The sequence below is a fragment of the Diachasmimorpha longicaudata genome, chromosome 2, assembly GCF_034640455.1.
Source record: "Diachasmimorpha longicaudata isolate KC_UGA_2023 chromosome 2, iyDiaLong2, whole genome shotgun sequence".
Taxonomy (NCBI): Eukaryota; Metazoa; Arthropoda; class Insecta; order Hymenoptera; family Braconidae; genus Diachasmimorpha; species Diachasmimorpha longicaudata.
The window spans coordinates 11,255,704-11,276,140 of record NC_087226.1 but is presented as its reverse complement, the minus strand read 5'-3'; the positions used below and the strand labels follow the sequence as shown (position 1 = coordinate 11,276,140).

At 38.4% G+C, this 20,437-nt stretch overlaps 3 protein-coding genes across 8 annotated transcripts; 1 reads left to right on the top strand and 2 right to left on the bottom strand.

The window, feature by feature from the left end:
• The first annotated feature begins 140 nt into the window (after positions 1-140).
• LOC135159768 (uncharacterized) lies at positions 141-9,545 on the top strand. 4 transcript variants are annotated; one of them, XM_064115805.1, is made up of 9 exons: positions 1,765-2,106; positions 2,375-2,464; positions 2,544-2,765; positions 5,600-6,010; positions 6,396-6,653; positions 6,732-6,868; positions 7,080-7,551; positions 7,785-7,971; positions 8,104-9,545. In XM_064115805.1, exons 4-9 carry the CDS (start codon positions 5,978-5,980, stop codon positions 8,343-8,345), a joined length of 1,329 nt encoding a protein of 442 aa, XP_063971875.1. In that variant the 5' UTR covers positions 1,765-2,106; positions 2,375-2,464; positions 2,544-2,765; positions 5,600-5,977; the 3' UTR covers positions 8,346-9,545. The 4 variants fall into 4 exon arrangements, with proteins under 4 accessions (XP_063971876.1, XP_063971875.1, XP_063971877.1 ...); XM_064115807.1 differs by having other exon boundaries at positions 2,175-2,464; positions 7,098-7,551; XM_064115804.1 differs by having other exon boundaries at positions 2,175-2,464.
• A 143-nt stretch (positions 9,546-9,688) lies between these two features.
• LOC135159769 (ethanolamine-phosphate cytidylyltransferase) lies at positions 9,689-14,301 on the bottom strand. 3 transcript variants are annotated; one of them, XM_064115810.1, is made up of 6 exons: positions 14,111-14,300; positions 13,146-13,283; positions 12,109-12,288; positions 11,328-11,754; positions 10,734-10,954; positions 9,689-10,045 (listed from the first exon to the last, which is right to left on the bottom strand). In XM_064115810.1, exons 1-6 carry the CDS (start codon positions 14,152-14,154, stop codon positions 10,039-10,041), a joined length of 1,017 nt encoding a protein of 338 aa, XP_063971880.1. In that variant the 5' UTR covers positions 14,155-14,300; the 3' UTR covers positions 9,689-10,038. The 3 variants fall into 3 exon arrangements, with proteins under 3 accessions (XP_063971880.1, XP_063971878.1, XP_063971879.1); XM_064115808.1 differs by having other exon boundaries at positions 9,689-10,031; XM_064115809.1 differs by lacking the exon at positions 9,689-10,045 and adding an exon at positions 10,307-10,442 and having other exon boundaries at positions 14,111-14,301.
• A 792-nt stretch (positions 14,302-15,093) lies between these two features.
• LOC135159763 (uncharacterized) lies at positions 15,094-20,401 on the bottom strand. Its single transcript, XM_064115794.1, has 7 exons — positions 20,095-20,401; positions 18,868-19,504; positions 18,214-18,784; positions 18,035-18,094; positions 16,150-16,380; positions 15,903-16,070; positions 15,094-15,723 (listed from the first exon to the last, which is right to left on the bottom strand). Coding segments are annotated over exons 1-7 (1,812 nt in total). The 5' UTR covers positions 20,097-20,401; the 3' UTR covers positions 15,094-15,580.
• Between the last annotated feature and the right edge of the window lie 36 nt (positions 20,402-20,437).

The window sequence follows — 20,437 nt, the reverse complement described above, 5'->3', positions numbered from 1 at the left end:
TGGTGTTTACTATTCGGAATTATAAATTAGAATGGTGTATTAAAATTACGAACTCTATGGTTAATTATTTTTGTAATTTTTAATCAATTTAAATATCTTTATCACGACTGTGAGCAACGTTAGTCTGGAATGGCACTGTTTAACCTGGAATGAAGAAATATTCTTGCTTCAACCAATGGAAAATTTTCTCGTTTCTTCTATTATACTGAAGATTTTATGGGAATCGTTGCATAAATGGAAATGGAACAATAACAGAGTTTGGAACATGAATTAAGTCTGATTTCACATTTCAAGCGTGAAATTTTTATGCTGAAGGTTACAATCTTATGTAGTAAAATTTCTCCTCTCTCCAAGCCACTGGGCGATTCATGATAATTTGTAAGTAAATAAATTAAAAAATCTCCTTACTCTTATCAACATTTCGAGAGATAAATCCCCTTCTCATTAAAGAGAGTGGATTTATCACAACCAACGTGTCAATTGTTACACAAAGATTTTTCTATTATTTCTTCCATCTCCACACGTCCCCGAAACTAACTTATTAAAATACTCATTATTTATTTAATTGAAATATTAAACAAATAATATGCAAAAAATTTAGAAGTATTGTTGTACATCCCCATAAATTATTATTATTGCTCTATGAATTAATTTCAAAATACATTTATATAGTTCCTGAAGTAAATGAGGAATACGAAAGATTTTTTAAAGAACCTTTTTCAGGACTGAAAACAGGAAAAAAATTCCTGTTCCTAATTCCTCATAGAATCCTTCAGGGATTACCCAACTATCCCCCCCCCCATTTAACACGTGAAAAACGCTGTCGCTTGGTCGTATCAATTAATTAATCGACACCACGAGTTGCGCAAATTTTTCCATCACCTGTCTTCCTGAGAAAAATTTATTGATTGAGCTCCGTATGCCACATTAGGTTAATAATTCACGGATATCTGTCACAACAATGGAAAAACCAATGTATCAAGCTCCGAGTGATTGAACACAGGCAAACATGGCCAAAAAAATGTGGGCCCGGGGTAGGAAAAAAAATCGAAGATACTTGTATCAACGAAGGAACACGAAATCTCATTCCCCACATCATTAAATAATTCATGAATGGAAAAAATTGAATGAAGTGAAAAAATGAGTATGCATAGATCAATATGCATTGTACACAAGCGTGGAAATTGAATAACGCGAGTGAAATTCACTGACAAAATCATCGAGAGAACAACTCACCGGAATGTTAATTTTTTCCAACATTTTCTGTCGTACATTTTACCTGAGTCCTTAGAGTTCAGTCGAGCTCTCAATATTGGACATTAGGAATAAGAAAATGATGCTTCAGAGCTCGATATTACTATACTGACCTGTCTGGCACGCCAGCCGGCCGTCACTTTTGTTAATAATCAATCCACTTTGAAACAACCGGTGTATCTTAACTGGTTAACACTCGCACACACATTGAAATGACAATTTTCATACTTAACAGGATGAAATTGTGGGTGATCTGTGCTTCGATATTAAGTTTAATTATGAAAGTATGTAAATAAGTGGAACGTCAAATATCGAGTACTGCTCCAGCAGCGGAGCCATCTTGGTGGGTGGGCACACGAGAACCAATGTTTTTTTCTTTGGCTCGTACAAAATTTCACGGATGTTTTTGGAATGAGTAGAACAAGCGGCTCCGGGAGGCTTCGAGAGAGATGGAACCTGCGGGGTGATTTGCTGATCTCTCTCTCCAGCGCGACACATTTCCGGAAAATTCACGTAGAGGGCAGCAGGAGGGTAAATACTAAGGAGCTATTATTCCACCAAATGATAGCAGCTAATCTCTGATAATAGTCAGGCATTTTCTCATGCATTTATTTTGCAAAATCCATATTTTATCCATAGTTATTTTCCACAACATGTGTGGAAAGCAACATTTTTCCCAGACTCTGGGTGCGCAACACCCCACTTCCCAGACATGATGTCGAGAAATAGTATTCGATACTCATTTGCGGGAAAAGTGTTTTTAGATTCGTTGAATTATAAACAACCGGCCACAACCCCAAAAACCCTTTCCCACAATCGTCCCAAAATGTACTATTGATTTATTAGCAGAACGTAAGTATAAAAATTTTCAAAATCATCATGAATTCCTTTCATAGGACAGACTGTTCCATTTTTTCTAGAAAAGAGCAGTATGTCATGTAACTGGAACAATAATATGAAACTGAAGTCTTGTAACAACTGGGCTGAAGCGTTCCCCCATTATTTGAATATGTCAAGTGAAATGTATATAATAAAATACTTGATGCGTGAAATATTTCGCTCGGAAATGTCTATAAGTTAAACAAGTGGAATTATTTACGTCTTTTTTATCATCTGCAAGATCTACACGTATCGCAGCGCAACACCATAGATTGAGTTTATTCATTCTATTGTTAATACAATGCCAATTCACCAAAGGGCACAACAAAAGGTAAAAGTCAACAAGTTTATCTCATACGTTCACACGAACACTATTAAAAACTGATATCTTTGGACATTTTGAACCGTAGCATGTTGGTACAACGAAAAAAATAGCAAACGTGAATTTAAACAGCTCCAACGATTTCGTCCAGGAGGAAAAATTGAAATGTTCCAGGATTCTGTACTGATAATCATGTACATATAATTACTCCAATGGTCAATGAGCATTGACCCTCCACAGCTACCTGTATTGGTCTCGCAACGCCCAGGTGATCTAGGAAGTGCAACATATCCATAAATTGCCACAGAGGGTGAGAAAGAATTCCTCTTGTTAACGGTCAAGTGCCTTCTCTATTAGTAATCATCCACAGGTTATTTAACGTTCTCTCTTAACACCCGCCTGGTGAATTTTTCTCGCACTGAGGCACGCGCTATTCTACTCATCACGGACTGTTGCATCACTGTTGCGTAATTGATACCCTCATACATTATCATAAATAATTTAGCTGTTGAAAAATTTATCCCAAAATTGTGTTCATCATAGCATTAGACTATTGTTCCTCAATTGCTCCTCACCTGCTGTTTGATAAAAACAACTCAGCTATTGACATATTCATGCAAACACATTGCTACTGGTAACTTTGCAAAATTTCGATCACATGTTGCTGGCATGTGGATAAATATTTTGAAAATTTGATTTCCTTCATGCGTATCTACGGAAGCCGGAAGACATCGAAATATCGTTGAACTCGTTGGTGTGCATAATTTTAATATCGATGGGAAGAGACTCTTAACTGTAGCCATCGGCCGTGACAAATGTTGGGGATCTTGATGAGTTGTTATAAATCGTTGTAAATATGCATTACCATATGCATATGCGGCTAGGAAGGTAGAAGTTGAGTGAGGGGGAAAATTTTTTGGTTTGCATTCAAGCACATTATTATTGATCATGATATTTAAATCATGGTTATTTCCTGGGAAGAATATGTATCCCTGTACCCTATTTGCAAATTGGACAAATCAATTTTTCGCTGCAGAATATTTTCTCGTGAGAAGCAACAATTTTGAGATAAGAACAATATGTAAAGGTGAATATCGGCTTCTAGTCAGACTTATTTATTTATACTTAACATGTCGTTTATACCTCCAATTTCATATATAAAATATGTAGTTAAAAAAATTTGAATTTTTTAGGGTGTAATGCAAGAAGAACCAATTGCTCGTGTTTAGTACTTCCGCAAGTGACAAAAACCATTGAAAAATGATGGTAATGCCAGTGAAATGAGTGTAAGTGGTAGGAGAGGGGCTTTTAACAGTGGCCATGGCCCGTAACAAGCGGCTCAAGACGTTGGTCAGCACGCGCCAGCCACTAACGGATAATTATATCGTTAATCTTGCTTTCGTGCATACAAACAAACATCCCCGTAGAGGCAAACAGAGGTAAAAAGGCATGCGTAAGCCTACGAGCGCGAATTCCACGGAATAAAAGCGTGAGATTCAGGGAAACCGGATGAATAAAAAAAGCTATAGCGCATGTGTGAAGATTAAGCAATGTATATCCGCAAAAAAAAAGTACGATGGAAGGCGGAATGGGTCTGATCGTGGTCTATCCTTTGGTTAACAGTAAATCCATGCCTCAGGAGCCAACGTCCATGACCACTGGGGGCGAGACGCGTCGATAGTTGCATTGAGTCTGTATATTACGAATTTTTTATGTTCGGAATAACATAACGGAGGTGATTTACATTGGCTGAAGCATATGAGGTCATTGATCCACCGTTTTTCCTATTTTTCTTTGGAAAATTTTTCGCTCTTTATTTTATGCTATTCATAACGGCGTGATGGGCGAGTTATGGATTTTTAATGTGCATGAAGGCACGTGACGAATGACCAAGGGAATGCCATTTGATGACATGGGGAATGGATTTGATTTGTTTCAGATGTATTTTATTGCGAAAATTTTGTTGCACACTCCAAGAGCATATATTTTCCAAATGTACATTTGCCTGAGAGTTATTTCAACCCCCAAGGTCTATTTAACCGCGTCCCTTCTCCAGGGTGGGTCCGGCATTTCCATACACATAGCAAACCCCATTAAGATGACAAAAAAATTTATTGCACTGCCCACAGTCCCAATTTAAAACCACCCGCAAATAGTCGGCAAATATCTAAACACCTGCACTCACGTTGCGCATCAATAACTCCGTTCCTCTTCATTTGTCAAATCTTGATTAATTCCAAAAATTTCCGAAAGCTGTATAATTGAGCCAACGGTTGAACGATCGACGCAATAATAATCCCGCGAATTCACCGACCGAATCAGTGACAAGATCCCGGTTTGCATGGGCTCATAAATTTATATTTACCGATTTAACGATCCGAAAAACCAGTTTTTTTTATTCAAAAGCCATCTGTTCCCAAATTCAAAAGTGAATAACGCAGTTATACTCATTGAGAATGACGACATTGACCCAGAATTCGAAATTTGGAATTGGTGTTGAAGAGTCACTAACCGCTTAACTGATTCGCGCATTTTTTTTTTAATTTTTATTTTTATTACTCGGCTGGTTCGCTTTTTTCTTATATCTGAATCGCAATTTAACGTTCCTCGGCACGGTGATTTCTACCCTGGTAGCCCTTGGACCGTAATGCCGCGCATCTTATGCATGGGCCTACTCCTTTTGTACTTTATGCATCACAGGTGTACAATCTTAATGAGAAAATCGAAACAAACATTTCAAATGTGCTATCTGAGGCGTTATGGCATTTATCATCGTGCTCACAGCACATTCACATTTTTTATCCTCCCGCTATATTTTCCTAGTGTATCAAAACAAGGCATATCTTACATTTTTTCAACATATTTGGAATATCAAAGATGGTCTTACAATAAGTAAAATCATTAACTCGTGAGAATGGCTCAACACTAATTAAAACTTTAAACTACTGCATTTTATTCCGAAGTATATTTTTTGCCGCTGGCTGCTTTAACCCACAATCCCATTTTACCCCTCCATCTGGCTTTGTCCCACGCCACCCCGATCCCCAGTGAAAGACTTTCCCATCATCCTTTCAAAATAGTAACGTTCGTGGCGGTTTTTTTTTCTAAGAATTCTTTTCAAGAAATTTTCCCGTTTGTTTTCAGTTCGCGATGCCAAAGCCTCAGTGACAAAATTAAGGAATAAAATGTCTCCATTGAGGACTCACAACTGAAGATAGGACAACCGCGTACGATGGCCACAAGGATGGTTGTTAAGCGAAGCACCGGGCATGCATTAACAGTACTCGCCGGATGGTTTTACTCCGCTTCTTTGCCTCTATTCCCTCCACCAGATACTCCAGAGGCCCAAAGGGGCTCTTCCCATTCGACTCGTCTTCAGAGTGTTTGTCGTTAACCATCAGTCCATCGCGAACCTTCCTCAAAATTGCATCAGTAGTCTGGAGCAATTGATCAACAGGTCAATTAACAAAACGTGTGTGTACTGATTTCGTTGGATCTTCTTCTTGTACATAACTCAGGAATATGTGGCAATTACTCGTCGCTTCATTCTGCACGGTTTGTGTTGTTTCAATGAATTGTGTTTAAAAAGTATAAAAATTGTTGAGTGAAAATTCAGTGAAGACTTTCAAGAATTTTGTACGATTTTTAGAAGCAAATAACTGTTATGGAAGACGGAAATTTGATGAAAGATAATAATTGCATATTTTTGGGGTTCCAATGATGATGACTAAATGAAAAATTATGATCTATCAATCTATGAAATTGACAGTTCTTTTTTGTGTAATACCTTGACATCCAAAAGAGATTTTCAGTTTTTAGTTGATCTTCATAATATACATAACATGTCTCCCATTTTTATCACTCGACTGCTGAATTCAATACAATTTTCTCCAGATTTTTCTTCTTTCTGACATTTGAAATACGTGATACGTCTGATTAGGTATTAGGGACACTAGCGCAGGACTACGAAGTATCAAACATTCAATGCAGCGCATCGACCGCAACCGCGGATCTTCTGACAGCGAAAATAAAACGCCCGATTGGATTCAAGGGTTCACCTCTATTTGCGGATGACAGAGCGGCAGATCCATTGACCGATATTCATTGTCAAATACGACCCGAGCCGTCAGATCCTCAAGAGGACCACTACTTCCTGAAAGTGACGGATTTCGCGCGCTGTGGAATCCTCAAAAGAAATGTAAGGTTGAGGAATTCCGCACTGAACACCGAAAAACTTATGGGATTAATAATTCTGTTTATGATTTTTCGATCACAGGGCTTCATTCACCTGAGAATATGGTTTCCAGCGTTTCCAGGAGTTGTGATGCTGGCTGATCAGGAGTTGATACTGATGTGCCGACCTCCAGAGCCCACTTTGCTGAGGCACAAAGCTGCTGGATTTGCTGGAACTTTGTAAGTCAATGAGTTGTGTATAAAATAACAAACGACATGTGTAACCCAGAAATAATGCCCCAGGGTAATTTCCTATCGTCTAGTCCATGAAAAAAATTGTACGAAGAAAGATTACCGATCAAATCAACTTGCTTGCAATAATTATGCAAAACTCCAATCTTCACACATCAATAATTTATTCCATTGGACAGTATAGTGATAATCTTTGAAGGTTTAATCATTATTACAGTCCCCACGGCGCTCGTGTCTCAGGAGTAGTCGAAGAAACCCCAGGTAGACTCGAGTACGAAGTTGCGTTGTACAGAGAGGCAACCGGAAATAGTTCAGAGAATGCCCTAGGATCGGAGGCTGTGGACCAGGCTGTTCCCATTGGCACGAAGTTGCAATTACGCGCGAGAATAAGTCCCGAGAGTGCTTGGGGGTACATTAAACTACTCGAAGTCACTGTTAGCCCTGATCCTGACCAGCCACATGCACCTGGGAGTGTTGTACTCGTTAAGGAGGGCTGTAGAAATCGAGATTTTGCCTCGATTATTCCGCACCAGCCAGCCAGGTATCGAGAAAGAAAGAATGAAGTTTTTCTTGACTTCGAGGCTTTTTTACTGAGTTCCATGAGGGAGAGGTCGACCCTTTGGATTCATTCTCAGATCAAAGCCTGCATGGAACCACACGACTGCCAACCGGTGAGTCAGCGGGGCAAAATAGAGCCTGGTGAAGTTTTTTTTAAGTTACTCATCACTCCTGAGGAGCTTTTTATCATACAAAGTTTCTAAAATTCTACAGGAGTGAAATACCTCAAGCTCGATACTTTGTTGTTGATTTTCTTCTGAGTTGAAACAACGGTCTCTTTAAGATGAGAGTGAAGTAATGCTCTATCTAAAGTTGCCCTCGTATTAATTTATTCTCGTGAATTTAGGACTTTTGTTTGGATTTATTCGAACCATCTGGCCACGGAAAACGGAAAAGACGAGCTGCCGGGTTCGTCGAGGAGACCAATGAGAATGGAATACCGAAAACAGAGAGTTACCTGAAGAAATACAACGATACCACACAATTTACGAAAATCAAGGAGAATATAGAGTACACGGTCATGATGCCAGGTGGTAAGTTTCTTTGAATATTCGGTACAGGGGCAATTTCGGGTTTTTAAAAACGAAAAATACTGGACCTTCGTGGAATGTCTCCGGTCTAACTAAACTCATTATTTACTTGAAAAAATTGTTTGATTGGCCTAGATCTCTACGATAAAGTGGCAGTTGGGTTCGAAGGTAGTTGTGGAAATTTTCTGTATGTAGCCACTGGCCTTGGAGTACTTCTCGTTTTCTCAGCGTTTATCATGTGTTATCTGGCCTCACGTCTGCACAGTCTTGCATCAAGTGTACCTCAAAATAAAACCATCGATGATTTGGTGAGAGACAGAGCGAGAAAATTCTGTGAACCGACGCCTGGTTACACTGGTCGTTCAACTGTGCAATAATCTGGGACTCTCCGTACCTAGGTACTATCCTGGGTATGGGAGAGAGTGGTGAACAATTGGAATTTTCTGTTCTCCATAAATTTATCGACTCGTAAGGATGACTGCAGTAAATAAAATTTGAGGGAAAATCTTGTGATATAATCGATTAGGAGAGTACGTCTCCATGCGGATGGCGTTCAATGGGAGGTAGAAATATTTTTACGTCTAAGGGTATAATCGCAGACTCCATTCCATTATCAAGGGAAAAACCATTTTTCCACGAAGGGTTAATCGAGGTTTTAGGAAATTAGGCGACTATATTTTATTATGAGCAGCACTTTCTTCGCCTATTGGAAGAAGTTCTGCTTACAGACGTAAAAATATCTCTCGCTCCACTCTCAACTACTCACGAGTCAACCTAGGCTTAAATCTTATCATCACCGTCATCTTAACTCATCATCTTATTTCAATATTTCAATGAGAGCAATGCTATAACGCGACCTGATGGGGATCAAGTGAACGATAAATTCGTTCATTAATTCATCATTACTATTTTCCTTCACTCGAGAAAGTGGAGGAGATTTTAAGACTTAGGATGGGGCTGGTTGAAGGTCAATATCTCACCTTGTAAATATCTTATCATTTGTCGTATTTATTTTTTTGCACACCAACAGAAAAATTTCCAACATTCAGAGCAATTTCGTAAGAATTCTTCTTCATAGAGATAATTGCTCGTTTTGATAATTTTCCTGTGGTGTGCAACCAGGAAATTATATCGACAATTTTCATGGTCACGCATTCGTGGCTTGGGGCTATTAAAGTACTCCGGAATGTTCCCCGTTCGTGAGAATTGTCGAAGGTGTAGCACATTAATAGTAAATGATACGGTACTGTATTAATATTAAATAGAAGTTTTAATTGATATCTATAACATCATAGGGATAGGTCCTGACATTTATTTCTTCTCCTAAATTAAGGAACGAGTGAAAAATGACAAGCAGAACATTCTGAAAAAATCTACGGTACCTAATGCACGTTAATAGTTGAAATATAAAAAATGTGTAATTTTTCAGACATTGAATGTTTACAATACTAAACGATTTAATTCTGTCATTCCTTCGTTAAGAAATAATTGTAGGAAATAACCCTGTCATCCAGAATTCACTGAACTTTCATAGAATTCAACCAGAAAGTTATTACGTGCACAATAACAACTTTTATCAAATGTATGATAATTTATGGAATAATAAAGTAGAGCAGTATTGAGCGACTTCATTTTTATTCAATAAACACTTATCTCTGTTTTCTTTGGTATTTTTTCATCTCATGAAAATGCAAATCCCCATAATACGAAAGAATATCCCTCAAGTTCATCCATTAGATTTATTCCTTAATTTATGTAATACAATAATCAAGTCTTGTTTCAATTGATTTGAGTGATTACTCGAAAGAAATTTAGCAGATCAAATTTCATTGTCAATAAATAAAAAAAACCTTCTAGCAATCTCTCACGCGACATAAGATATTTACAATAATTTAGAAATTATAAATAACTCTTGCCTTTGAGATTTGATTTAAATCAATCGATTTGTTTTGTTTATTATTTATATACGTTCTGATGTCGGCCCTTTTCGCGAGTTGACGTAGGCTTCGTAAACTGCCCGCTCTTTTTTCTCCTTCATTAAATTTCTATCCTCGAATTCCAACCTGCAATTTAAACGCTGAATAAACACGTAATATCACTGAATTTACTTAGAGTCAAACAAATGGCACACCGATTAAAAATCACCGCAAAAAATCATAGACCGGAAATTGAAATTAAAGGTGTCAATCAGTCGATTGATTTTTCTTTTATTTCCTTGCATGCTTTCCAAATTAATCTCTCACCGTTTTGTATTTGAAGTATGAAAAAATCATGAAAATTAGTTGATGAAAGTGCGTTCGATCGTGTAATTGATAAATTAAATATTAAACACAACAAATGAAGAAAAAAATGTAGTATTTATTCCGAAAAATAGAATTCTCTCGAGCAAACGAAAAAATGAATATTACAAAAGAATTTATCGGATGCATTATCGGGCGGTCAAGCTCTTAACTATTGCATAAAGCTCCTCAGACCTAAGGAGAGGTAAGGGAAAAATAATGCATACAATTTTGCATGATTTTTTAATTGTAGTAAATAAATAATAGGTAAGTGTTGTGGTTCCAAAAAACAACGACGTAGGTAGTAAATGAAAGAAAAATGATAAGTGCAATATTCACATATAAACAATTACATTATTTTTGTGGACCCAACGACACTCCAGAGATGCAAAAAAACCGAATGAAGAATTTTATGTACAATCAGTCAATGAACTAAACTTTCTTTTACATCTCTAAATTCAACGTGCAAGCAGATGACAATCCTACCTGTGCAAAATGATCCTCTCAACGATTTTTTCTGTGGTCATGTCATTACCACTATCGAGAATTTTGAATTTATTCTGTCGTTTAGGCTCTGCATAAGGATCAGCACCATCTTCACATGTGGGTATTGGGGTTTGTCCATGGCATACAATTGACACATTGAAATGCTCCATGAGTTCTTTGGTTACTTCGTATGGAGCTCCAATAACAACTTCATTGACATACTGCATAGAAGAAAAATGAGGAAAATTTAGCAAAAAAATGCTTGAAATATCCACATCAAGGTTCATCCATTGAAAACCTCATGAATCATTGATAGTTGAAGCACTCAATTGAATGAAAAAATACGTAAAATTACATTGCAAGGAAAAAACATGTCAAACAAGTCTTGTTTGAAATCGAACTAACACTTCACGGATTTGGATTCTAAGATGAATGTTTTGAATTTAAAAAATTGGATTTGCTTGAATTTTTCAATGGAACTGTAGTGCGAATCTAATATCCAATAATAATGTTGACGTAGCTACAAGGCGATACTTGAGCTGGTCAAAACTTGTTTTAGAACCTGTTTTTTTCTACCAATACGAGAAACCTTACCTTGCATGCAAGCACACTCAGCACTCTCTCATGTAGATTCATAATGGGATAATTTCCACATTTGTATCTATTGACAGCAGGGTCGGTGTGTAGGCCAACGATTAGGTAATCTCCCTCTTTTTTAGCAATTTGCAGAAAGTCAAGATGACCCACGTGAAACAGATCGAAAGCCCCAGCGACATAAATAATTCTGTCGCCAGGTTGAGGGCTCTTTCCATCACTGAATTGAATGATCTTTTGGGTCGTTGGAAGAAACTGCGAGCAGCCTGTCCACGGACTCCTGGCTGTTTGGTCCTGTCCCATACTTTTGCTCGGCTCCCGGTCTACACTATATTCACTGTCACCCCGCCTGAAGTGCTGACGGGTCATCAGCAGCATTCGACCTACAAGGTCTGTCGTCGAAACGCCGGCGGTTCTCTGAACTTCTCTGCAATTGAACATCATGTTGAGTATTTTTTGGCTGTTTCTTCGGACCACAAGGAGTATTACCCACTGTTTAAAAGACTAAAAATCATCGCCGGTCAGTAATTGAAAATATCATAAAGCACCATATGAAATGAAAATTCCAGGTGATCTTTCTAGAAATTCTCTTAAAAATCCCATTTTCATTTTTTATGTGACTCAATCTATTGATGGTCTCAACAAAAATTTAACAGCTGGCCTGAGAATGACCAACAGAAATCGCACTACTGCCACCGGATACTTCAGGTAATTTAATCATTAGGAATCCAACACCAGGAGTTGCACCCACTCCAGTGCTTATGAATCTATTATAGTTCACCTGTATCGACCAGCCTCTTTCACAAGGTGATATGTATCGACCCCATCAGCAGTCACCGTAATGTCATCCCCATGGACACAAAAATCACAATTGTACTTGTCCAAGGTCTCCAAGGTCGTGACGTAAGGGGCGCCTTCCACTACCTCATCCACCCACTTTATTCCCCTCACCATTTTATACCTATAAAATAAACGTTAAAAGCATTCAATGTTTTCATCCATTTTTACCCAAGAATGCAAGCGAACTTCATCGCTGTTTTCGTGGAACATTTTTTCGTTTTGACCTCGTGCACGTGCGGCGATAATTGAAATAAAGGCGATTATTACCAGTGTTTCGTTGCCTATCTCTACTTCTAATTGTTTTACTTCGTTCTACTTTTTGAATGTTTACATTTGGAAACACTTTTGTGGAGCATTACAGTCCCAACTGAAGTCCCTCATAGCATTTTTGATATTCAAATAATCAGTAGTGCTATCCGGTTCTTGTTGATAAGAACTGGTGTACAATTCCACCAGCTCTCATTACGGAAAAGTAAATTTCGAAGTTCAAGAGATTATTTTACCTCGGGAACAGCTAATATTTATCACAGAGAAAAAAGGAAAAATGAATTAACATCAAAATTAAATGAGTGTTAACTCAAGTGAAGGTAGAAGATAAATGAAAAATTATTTTCCAATAATCCCATCGTCAAAATGTATAGGGTAATCAAAACGCCCTGTTATACAAAACATTTCAGCCATAAATAATTCAGTCATGACGCCCGTACCCTCCACGCACACAGTAAAAATCGCTTAAAAGTGGCATCTCAGATAAACGAACATGTATTTGACGATATTGATTAACGTGGGTCTCACTGCGAGGGTTCACAGGTCTATAGTTAATAAGATGACACGGAAATGAGGGTCAAGGATCCAGGATTTCCGTACTCAATTGTGCTCTCGTAACTGGGTATTTTCCACGCTTATTCAGACATTATATCCCCCCCTCCCGTCCAGTTCATGATACGACAATTAGTGCAGATCATTCATATTATTTACCTCTCCTCCTGGGTGAACACTGGAGGCCCTTTATGTTTGGAGATTTCCGCGTCTGTATGGACACCGACGACTAGATAATTACCCAAGGCCTTGGCTTGTCGTAAGGAATTGGCGTGGCCAAAATGCACCATGTCATAGCTTGAAAAAAAAATAATGTTCCTGTTTAGAAATTTCTAGAAAAAATACGTGTCACTTTAAGCATTCATAGGAATATCTGTTAATTCAGTGAATTTGAATTAGTATAACAAAGTAATTTATTTATTCATAAATTGAACGTAATTTTTCTTTCACAACGATTCATAAGACACTGATTGCCTCATGGATTTTATTATTCTTTAGATAATTATTGCAGCGATTAAACCTCGTTGTAGAATTTTACGATGAATTCTTAATGATTCTTTCAATTAGTTAGATTCAACACGTCAGCCACTGCATTCTGCACTCAAAAAATCGTACTTTAAGGGAAAGTAAGGTAAAATGGACGCTTGAATTTTATTCTGAATGCCAATGAAATGATTTTTCAAGTTTTTCAATAAAAAACACGATTCTTCCATTTAAGACGAGCCTGAATTTATTTCAAATGATAGATTTGCTGGGGAATTTTTAAGATTTTTTGAAAAGTCAAAAAGTGCTCATGACACACCACCCACCCCTATACTTTATGGAGTAATAGTTTTTCGTCCTTATGTTGTATTATTTCCCTGCAACAGACCGAATGTAGCCCAACACCACCATCAATACTACTCAATGCTCATTTATTCTGATACTCTCTCGATTAATTTCATGACCTGTCAAAAATGACTCATCGTTTTCCCGTAAAAAAATGCCCCTCCTTTCATAGATTTTCAATATTCCTTTAATCTCAGGATTGGGTGTCCATATTTGCGGTATGTCAAACCCACGTGAATGCTTTTATCCGTCAATAAATCGAGTGCAAAATACAATAAATTGTGATTAAAACGTACCAGCCATCACACCACACACGAACTTCCTTTCGTTCCTCAGTCATAATTGGAGATTTGATGTTAATTAGTAATTGAATATCGTATCGATGAGTTTTATTCGGAATGCGGACACTTCAGAGAGGTTAGAAATTATAGCTCCACCACTATTGAGCTTCCACGACTCACTGGCAGGTCTACTGCGCACGTCAGACATGTTAAAGCCCCAACACCATTTTTTTTTTGTTTTTTGTTTAAATGTCGGAACCCCCACCTGTTTTGCTTCCATGATGTCACACAATATTTAGGATTACGTGTACGTGAATTACGCGAATTTATCTCGTTAGCTATGAGAGGTTAGGAGGGGGCTAATGGCGTCTGTTGGCGAAAATAACTTATTGCATTAATTGATTATGGATAACAATAAATGGCCGCAATAATGCGCTGGCGACAAAAGAGGCGTGTCTCGTATATATGGGTATATCTCTGTCTCGACATATCAGCTTGATTACCGGTCGTTATAAGGCTGGGAAATCGCCGGTGATGAGTCATTATTATTGTTTATGAACAGGTGATTGCATCGATTTTTTTATTTTTTCCTTTATGGAGTCTAAAAGTGATGTAATTGACAGAATTCTTGACGTAAACCCAATCCCAAGTATTATGCCCCCCTCCATTAAATTTCCCTCCCAGAATAAAATCTCTCAGAGACATTGAACTAGATTTTGAATCAAATCCAGACAAAACAATTTTCTAATCAATGGAAGTGTTGTACTCGATAAATGAGTGGTACATCAGCAGACACTCTGCCCATGTCATACGATTTTGCTGATAAAAATCGATCCAATAAGGCACCGAGTGAGACGCCTCTCCCTCATCAAATTCTCATTTGCTTCTCCGTATTTATACTCAACTGCTGCTCTTATCTCCGTTATGTGATTAATCAAAGTCAGAATTCATCAACGTGCGGAAGAAATGGCAGAATAATCCATTGAACAAGCTCAGAGTATATTATAATTTTCGTTTATTTTATCAAGCATTTTTTAATATTAATGCTACATTCTCTAAGATTGTTTTAATCAATTTTCTCTAGGTTTTCCATTCACTCATATTTTTCACAATAGTTCTAAATTTTTAATACCCAATTCAGATATTTATGATTCTTTATTAATATGCGAACATCTGTGTCAGCAGTAGTTAATGAAAATGTGTACATTCATTTGACATATTAATTTGAAATTTTCGACTCAGTCACTCGTGTGCCGTCAGGGTGATGTACTTATGATGCACCTTGAATCATTCTGCTGCCTTGTGATTGATACAGCAAACGTACATTTAAAAATATTCTCTCTCCAGTATTTAGCTCTATGCACTGTTATGCATTGTCATCATTTTCTCTTTTTCTTTATGCTCCTTCCATCCATGCTCTAGGTGTCAGGGTTATGGTTGGTGGATTATTACTCAGTTAGTCCGGAGCATTCACATCCTGGTGGGTCAATAACCATTTCGATTGTATGATCCGCTATTGCCGTAGGAATTTCCATTTTGATTGTAGCTGTTGTTTGGATTGTTGCCCCCAAAATTGTTCTGGGAGAACGGTTTACTGTAATTGTTTCCACCCATACCCCCACCGGCACCTGGATTTAAAAATAGTGTTTAAAGTATTTGATGTACCATTCGGTGACGAAGTGAAAAATTGAGCGGAAAGCCAATGAAATTTTGTATTAATGGGAAACAATAAATTTTTTTTTCTGCGAACTGATATCTCTCGTACGTATTGTTACAATATTTCAAATAATCTCATGGAATGACTCACCGTTATTGCTTCCCCACTTGCCTCTGTCATTTCCACCCGGACGATCGTATCGTCCTCGATCACCAGAGTCGCGCCCCCCTCGAGATCCCCCACCACGTCCCCCGCCACCACCACGTCCAGTATTGCTTCTGGGACCACTTCCATTATTTCTCCCTCCAAAGCGACCCCCTGAGTGCAGAAAAGAGAGCCATGAGGTACTCAATGCTTATAACAGAAAAAGTATTTAACAAAACTGAGTTGAACGTACTTTTGAAAACACCTGGATTCCTCGACAGTTCATAAAGCTTTGGATTAACCACCTGTTTGGCCTCCTCTAGTACTTGAATCAAATCATTGGCTTTATGTGCATTACCAGGCGTGAAAAATGCATAAGCTGTTCCAGTACGTTGTGAACGTCCCGTACGTCCAATTCGATGTACGTAGTCCTCAGAGTTGGATGGATAGTCCAGATTAATCACAAACTTGACATCCTCCACATCTAAGCCAAGATCATTAGTCACAAAAAAAATTGAAAAAATGATTAAACATCATTTTAATAAACAATTCCTCGGCTTTGTGGTGACAATTAACTTATAAAGCAAATTTATTCAAGCATTAAATTCTCAAGAAAACAGTTTCCTTATCATGCAGATGGACCAGTTATACGTGAAAATAAAATATAAATATTCAAGTAATGATGAATCGTAGATAAAATTATAAAAATACGTGATAATATTTATCCATTTGCATGATTATGTAGTCAATCGAACCACAAAGGCAATAATCTAATTACCTGTTCAATCTCAAATGCTGGAATGTAAATAATTGTTTTTGTTGGAAATGTAGAGGAATCAGTGCTCAGATGGTTGTATTTTCATTGCAGTCTCGCACAGAGAGATTGTTTAAATAATCTCCTGAGTATTTTGTTTATAGCGAGCTCTTGAGAGTTTTCTAGATTAAAATATTTCATGAACGTCACCACTCTTCTCTCCCGCACCAAAGTATGGATCACAATTTGTTTTAATAAATCATTTACCAGCTGGAACTTACATATTTTAATCCATTCTGGTTGCACAGCTACCATTGAATCCCGTGGTGTGAGGGCAGAGGATAGCTCCCACATCTCCTCACGTTGCACTTCAAACCATTTTTCTCTAATGACTTACAAATATATATCGTTTTAATTGCAATGCCATGAAGTGACGATTTCTTGAAGACGAACCATTGCAATTCAATTCGTAACGTCTGCAATTATTTAGTCTCTCAATCGTCGCCAACAATTTCATGAGCATTGCACATTGGGTTTCGTCGATCTAAATAAAAAAAAAAGGAAATAAAAAATTTGATCTGCGTCGCTCGAGTGGAACTCCTCTCTGGCTCCGCCACGAACCTCTTGATGTTTATTTTTTTTCCCTAACAATACAACTTCCATACTTTGGACCGTCGCAGGTACATGAGAGTGTGGTGTGTTTTTCGTGGTCTTGTGGCACGGGTTCGACTGAGGCACAGCGTTTTTTTTTATATTTGAGCAACAGCTTTTTTGAGGACAACTTGCAGTTGCGTCCCCATTATTTGGATATTTTTTATTCATTAAGAATTTTTTTTTCAATTCCAAAGCAAGCTCTCCAGAGTTGTTATCATTGATAAAACTCCGTCGCATGTGCCTCTGAAAAAACAGAACAGCAAGTTACTACCAGACTGACAAGACTCGTCTCATTAATTTTTTCTGTTTGTAATTTCTTTGGAAGAGAAACATCCTATCTGGTCTTACCTTTCCACCTGAAATTGATCAAAAAATTTTTCCAGACTGTGTGGTAGCTATTGAAATCATGCAATTATCTTGATACGGATTTTAATGCTGGAAAAATCTTTCAATATCCTGAACTAAAGAATTAATTCATTGATTATAAAAAGAGAGCGATGCAAAATTAAAGGGGACAGTCTTAGAACTAAGTTAAATCATTAGTTTCTCTCTCAAGGGTGTCTTGATTCGATAATTGAACGTTTGGGAGCACCAGCGTCAATCAGTCTGGCACCATGCCGTCATCCGTTGCCACATTTTGGACACGATTATTCTGTCGATATTACGTTAATAACCATCGCAGCCTGACCCTTACATTGACTTATGTTTTTTTCTTATGACGGATTCTTACCTAACCCACGTGCAGCTACATCTGTTGCTACTAAAATGGCAGATCTGCTACTTCGAAATTCTGCAAGAAGAAATCTACCGTAAATAATCCCATAGATTGATATTCAGGAAAAACTGAATCAATCTCAATTTTTTTTATCTCTCAACTCCTAGAATCTCACTAAATATTTCCACACTTACGATTAAGGACGTAGTCCCTCTCCTGCTGGCTCTTATCTCCGTGAATACCAATAGCCTGCCAGCCATAACGATTGATAGCCCTTGTGATATCATCGACCTTCCTTTTAGTCTCCACAAAAATAATAGTTTTGTTCTCTGGTTCATTGGATATCTCCTCCAAGAGTTTCATTAACTTTCCCTCCTTCTCATACTCCTCACAAACGTCAACAATCTGTAAGATATTGTGATTGGCGGCCAGCTGTAGTGAGCCCACATTGATCTGAATGTAGTTGGTCAGGAACTCTTCAGCAAGATTTCTCACTTCCTTTGGCCAAGTTGCTGACCACATGAGGGTCTGTCTGTCGGGTCTGATTTGCTCAACGATCTTGCGTATCTGAGGCTCGAAACCCATGTCCAGCATTCTGTCGGCCTCATCAAGGACCAGGTAAGTGCATCTTCGTAGGTTCGTGGTACTTCGCTCGAGGAAATCAATGAGACGGCCAGGAGTTGCGATGCAGATCTCAACGCCTCGTTCAAGATCTCTGGCCTGGGGTCCCTTCGGAGCTCCACCGAAGATACAAGTATTCCTCACCTGCAGACATAGGGGTAATTATAATATTAGGAAATTTGTTTATGAATCATTTCAAAAACCCTCAATTTTCGATCTCTCCTCACCTGAGACGAGACACCGAAGTCAGCAGCAACTTGTTGAATCTGTTGAGCGAGCTCCCTAGTAGGTGCCAGGACCAGCGCAATTGGGCCGTCACCTCGGCTGAGTCTAGGCTGATTATTTATGTGGACAATTGCTGGAAGTATGTAGGCGAGGGTCTTCCCCGAGCCGGTCTGTGCAATGCCCACCATATCTCGACCAGAAAGAGCTATTGGCCAGCCTTGGGCTTGAATAGCTGTGGGTTCTCCGAAACCTTGTCTCCTGATCTCAGTCAGAACGTAATCTGGAAAGCCTCCTTCCTCGAAATAAATATTTGGGTTTGGGACACCAGTTCCCTTAACTGTGATCTCTTTCGCTGAACGATATGCCTCAACTGCATGAGGGCTTCTGCCTACGACGTTGGGGTGAGGTCGGTAGAAGTCCTTGGAGAAGGGTTGGAGACTGTTCATGTCCCAGCGTGGTTTGCGAAGACGTTCACCTGGCTGACGATTCTTGAAGGAGTTACTGCTGAAGGAAGAGTTGTCGCGATTGTTTGAAAAGCGGGAGTTCTGGTCACGATTGCCATATCGAGATCCTGATGGCCCTGAACTGCGGTTACCACCGCCACGAGAACGGTCATTACGATCTCTGTCTCGGAATGCCCTGTGGATTGAAGGTTTCTTTTAAGCGAGATTTAAAAGGCAAAAACATTTCTTCTGGAAAAAATAATTGCAAAAAAGATGTTGTCATTGGAGCTCAATCGTTTTCCTCCAACTTCCAGATATTTCACAAAAAAGTTTGCTCTCAGATGAATTGGTTCATCTGATTTCATAAGTTCACTAATGAATACTTCACTTGAAGTGAAATTGCATTGGACATGCCCCCACTACTTCGGCAGAACTTTCAACAAGCAAAAAATAGGAATGAAGTTATTACAGAAGAAAAAAATCGATGAAATGAAGTCATACCACAATATAGTGGTGCAATTACGCATGCACAGAATATGTTTTGATTGGGAATGAGGTTAAGTACATCTCGAGACGGATAAATGATGATGCACCCACCATTGGCTCCAGGTAAAATTCATGGGGCAGCATGATTGATTGTTATGAGAAACCCTCTTGGTGATGAGTTTTTTGGAAAAAAATACTGACATCAGGAAGGATCACTATGGCGTTTAGGATCATTCGAGGCCAGCCACATCACACGGAAACCACCCTAAATCTACAAAATAACATACTGTCCATACTCACATGATTCTACTGTAAGGATGAGACGGATTTATCCGTAAGTAGTCCCTTGTTTATATCAAATATTTGATAACTCTGATGGGATAGACGTAACTGTAGCGTCGCGCAGAGAGTCCACCAGGGAATCTGTTCAGGAGGATGTAAATGGCGAACGTACGACGAAAAATAGTCCCTCCAATCTTGATTGTTACTCTATTGCCACATATCACTGGCCAATAACTGACTAAAGAATTTACAATCCGTAGAAATATTCAATTTTTGAAGGGAAGAAAAATAGGTAATTTCTCTTATTTTGGCATTTCCTCTCGGCTGCAGCTGGTGAGTTGTGCGAATTTGCCCAGTGTGC

What these genes read in the sequence shown, in the direction of transcription:
- LOC135159768 (XM_064115806.1), top strand. Translation starts at nt 5,978, where the DNA reads ATGTGGCAATTACTCGTCGCTTCATTCTGCACG. An exon ending in TCGTCGCTTCATTCTGCACG is followed by an intron (nt 6,011 to 6,395) that starts GTTTGTGTTGTT and finishes ACGTCTGATTAG; the next exon opens with GTATTAGGGACACTAGCGCA. An exon ending in GCTGGATTTGCTGGAACTTT is followed by an intron (nt 6,869 to 7,079) that starts GTAAGTCAATGA and finishes TAATCTTTGAAG; the next exon opens with GTTTAATCATTATTACAGTC.
- LOC135159763 (XM_064115794.1), bottom strand. An exon ending in GAGGGACTACGTCCTTAATC is followed by an intron (nt 18,095 to 18,213) that starts GTAAGTGTGGAA and finishes TTCTTCTTGCAG; the next exon opens with AATTTCGAAGTAGCAGATCT. An exon ending in GAATCCAGGTGTTTTCAAAA is followed by an intron (nt 16,071 to 16,149) that starts GTACGTTCAACT and finishes TTCTGCACTCAG; the next exon opens with GGGGTCGCTTTGGAGGGAGA.
- LOC135159769 (XM_064115808.1), bottom strand. Translation starts at nt 14,154, where the DNA reads ATGACTGAGGAACGAAAGGAAGTTCGTGTGTGGTGTGATGGCTG. An exon ending in AAAGAGGCTGGTCGATACAG is followed by an intron (nt 11,755 to 12,108) that starts GTGAACTATAAT and finishes GTTCAATTGCAG; the next exon opens with AGAAGTTCAGAGAACCGCCG. An exon ending in GAGAGGATCATTTTGCACAG is followed by an intron (nt 10,032 to 10,733) that starts GTAGGATTGTCA and finishes TTTAAATTGCAG; the next exon opens with GTTGGAATTCGAGGATAGAA.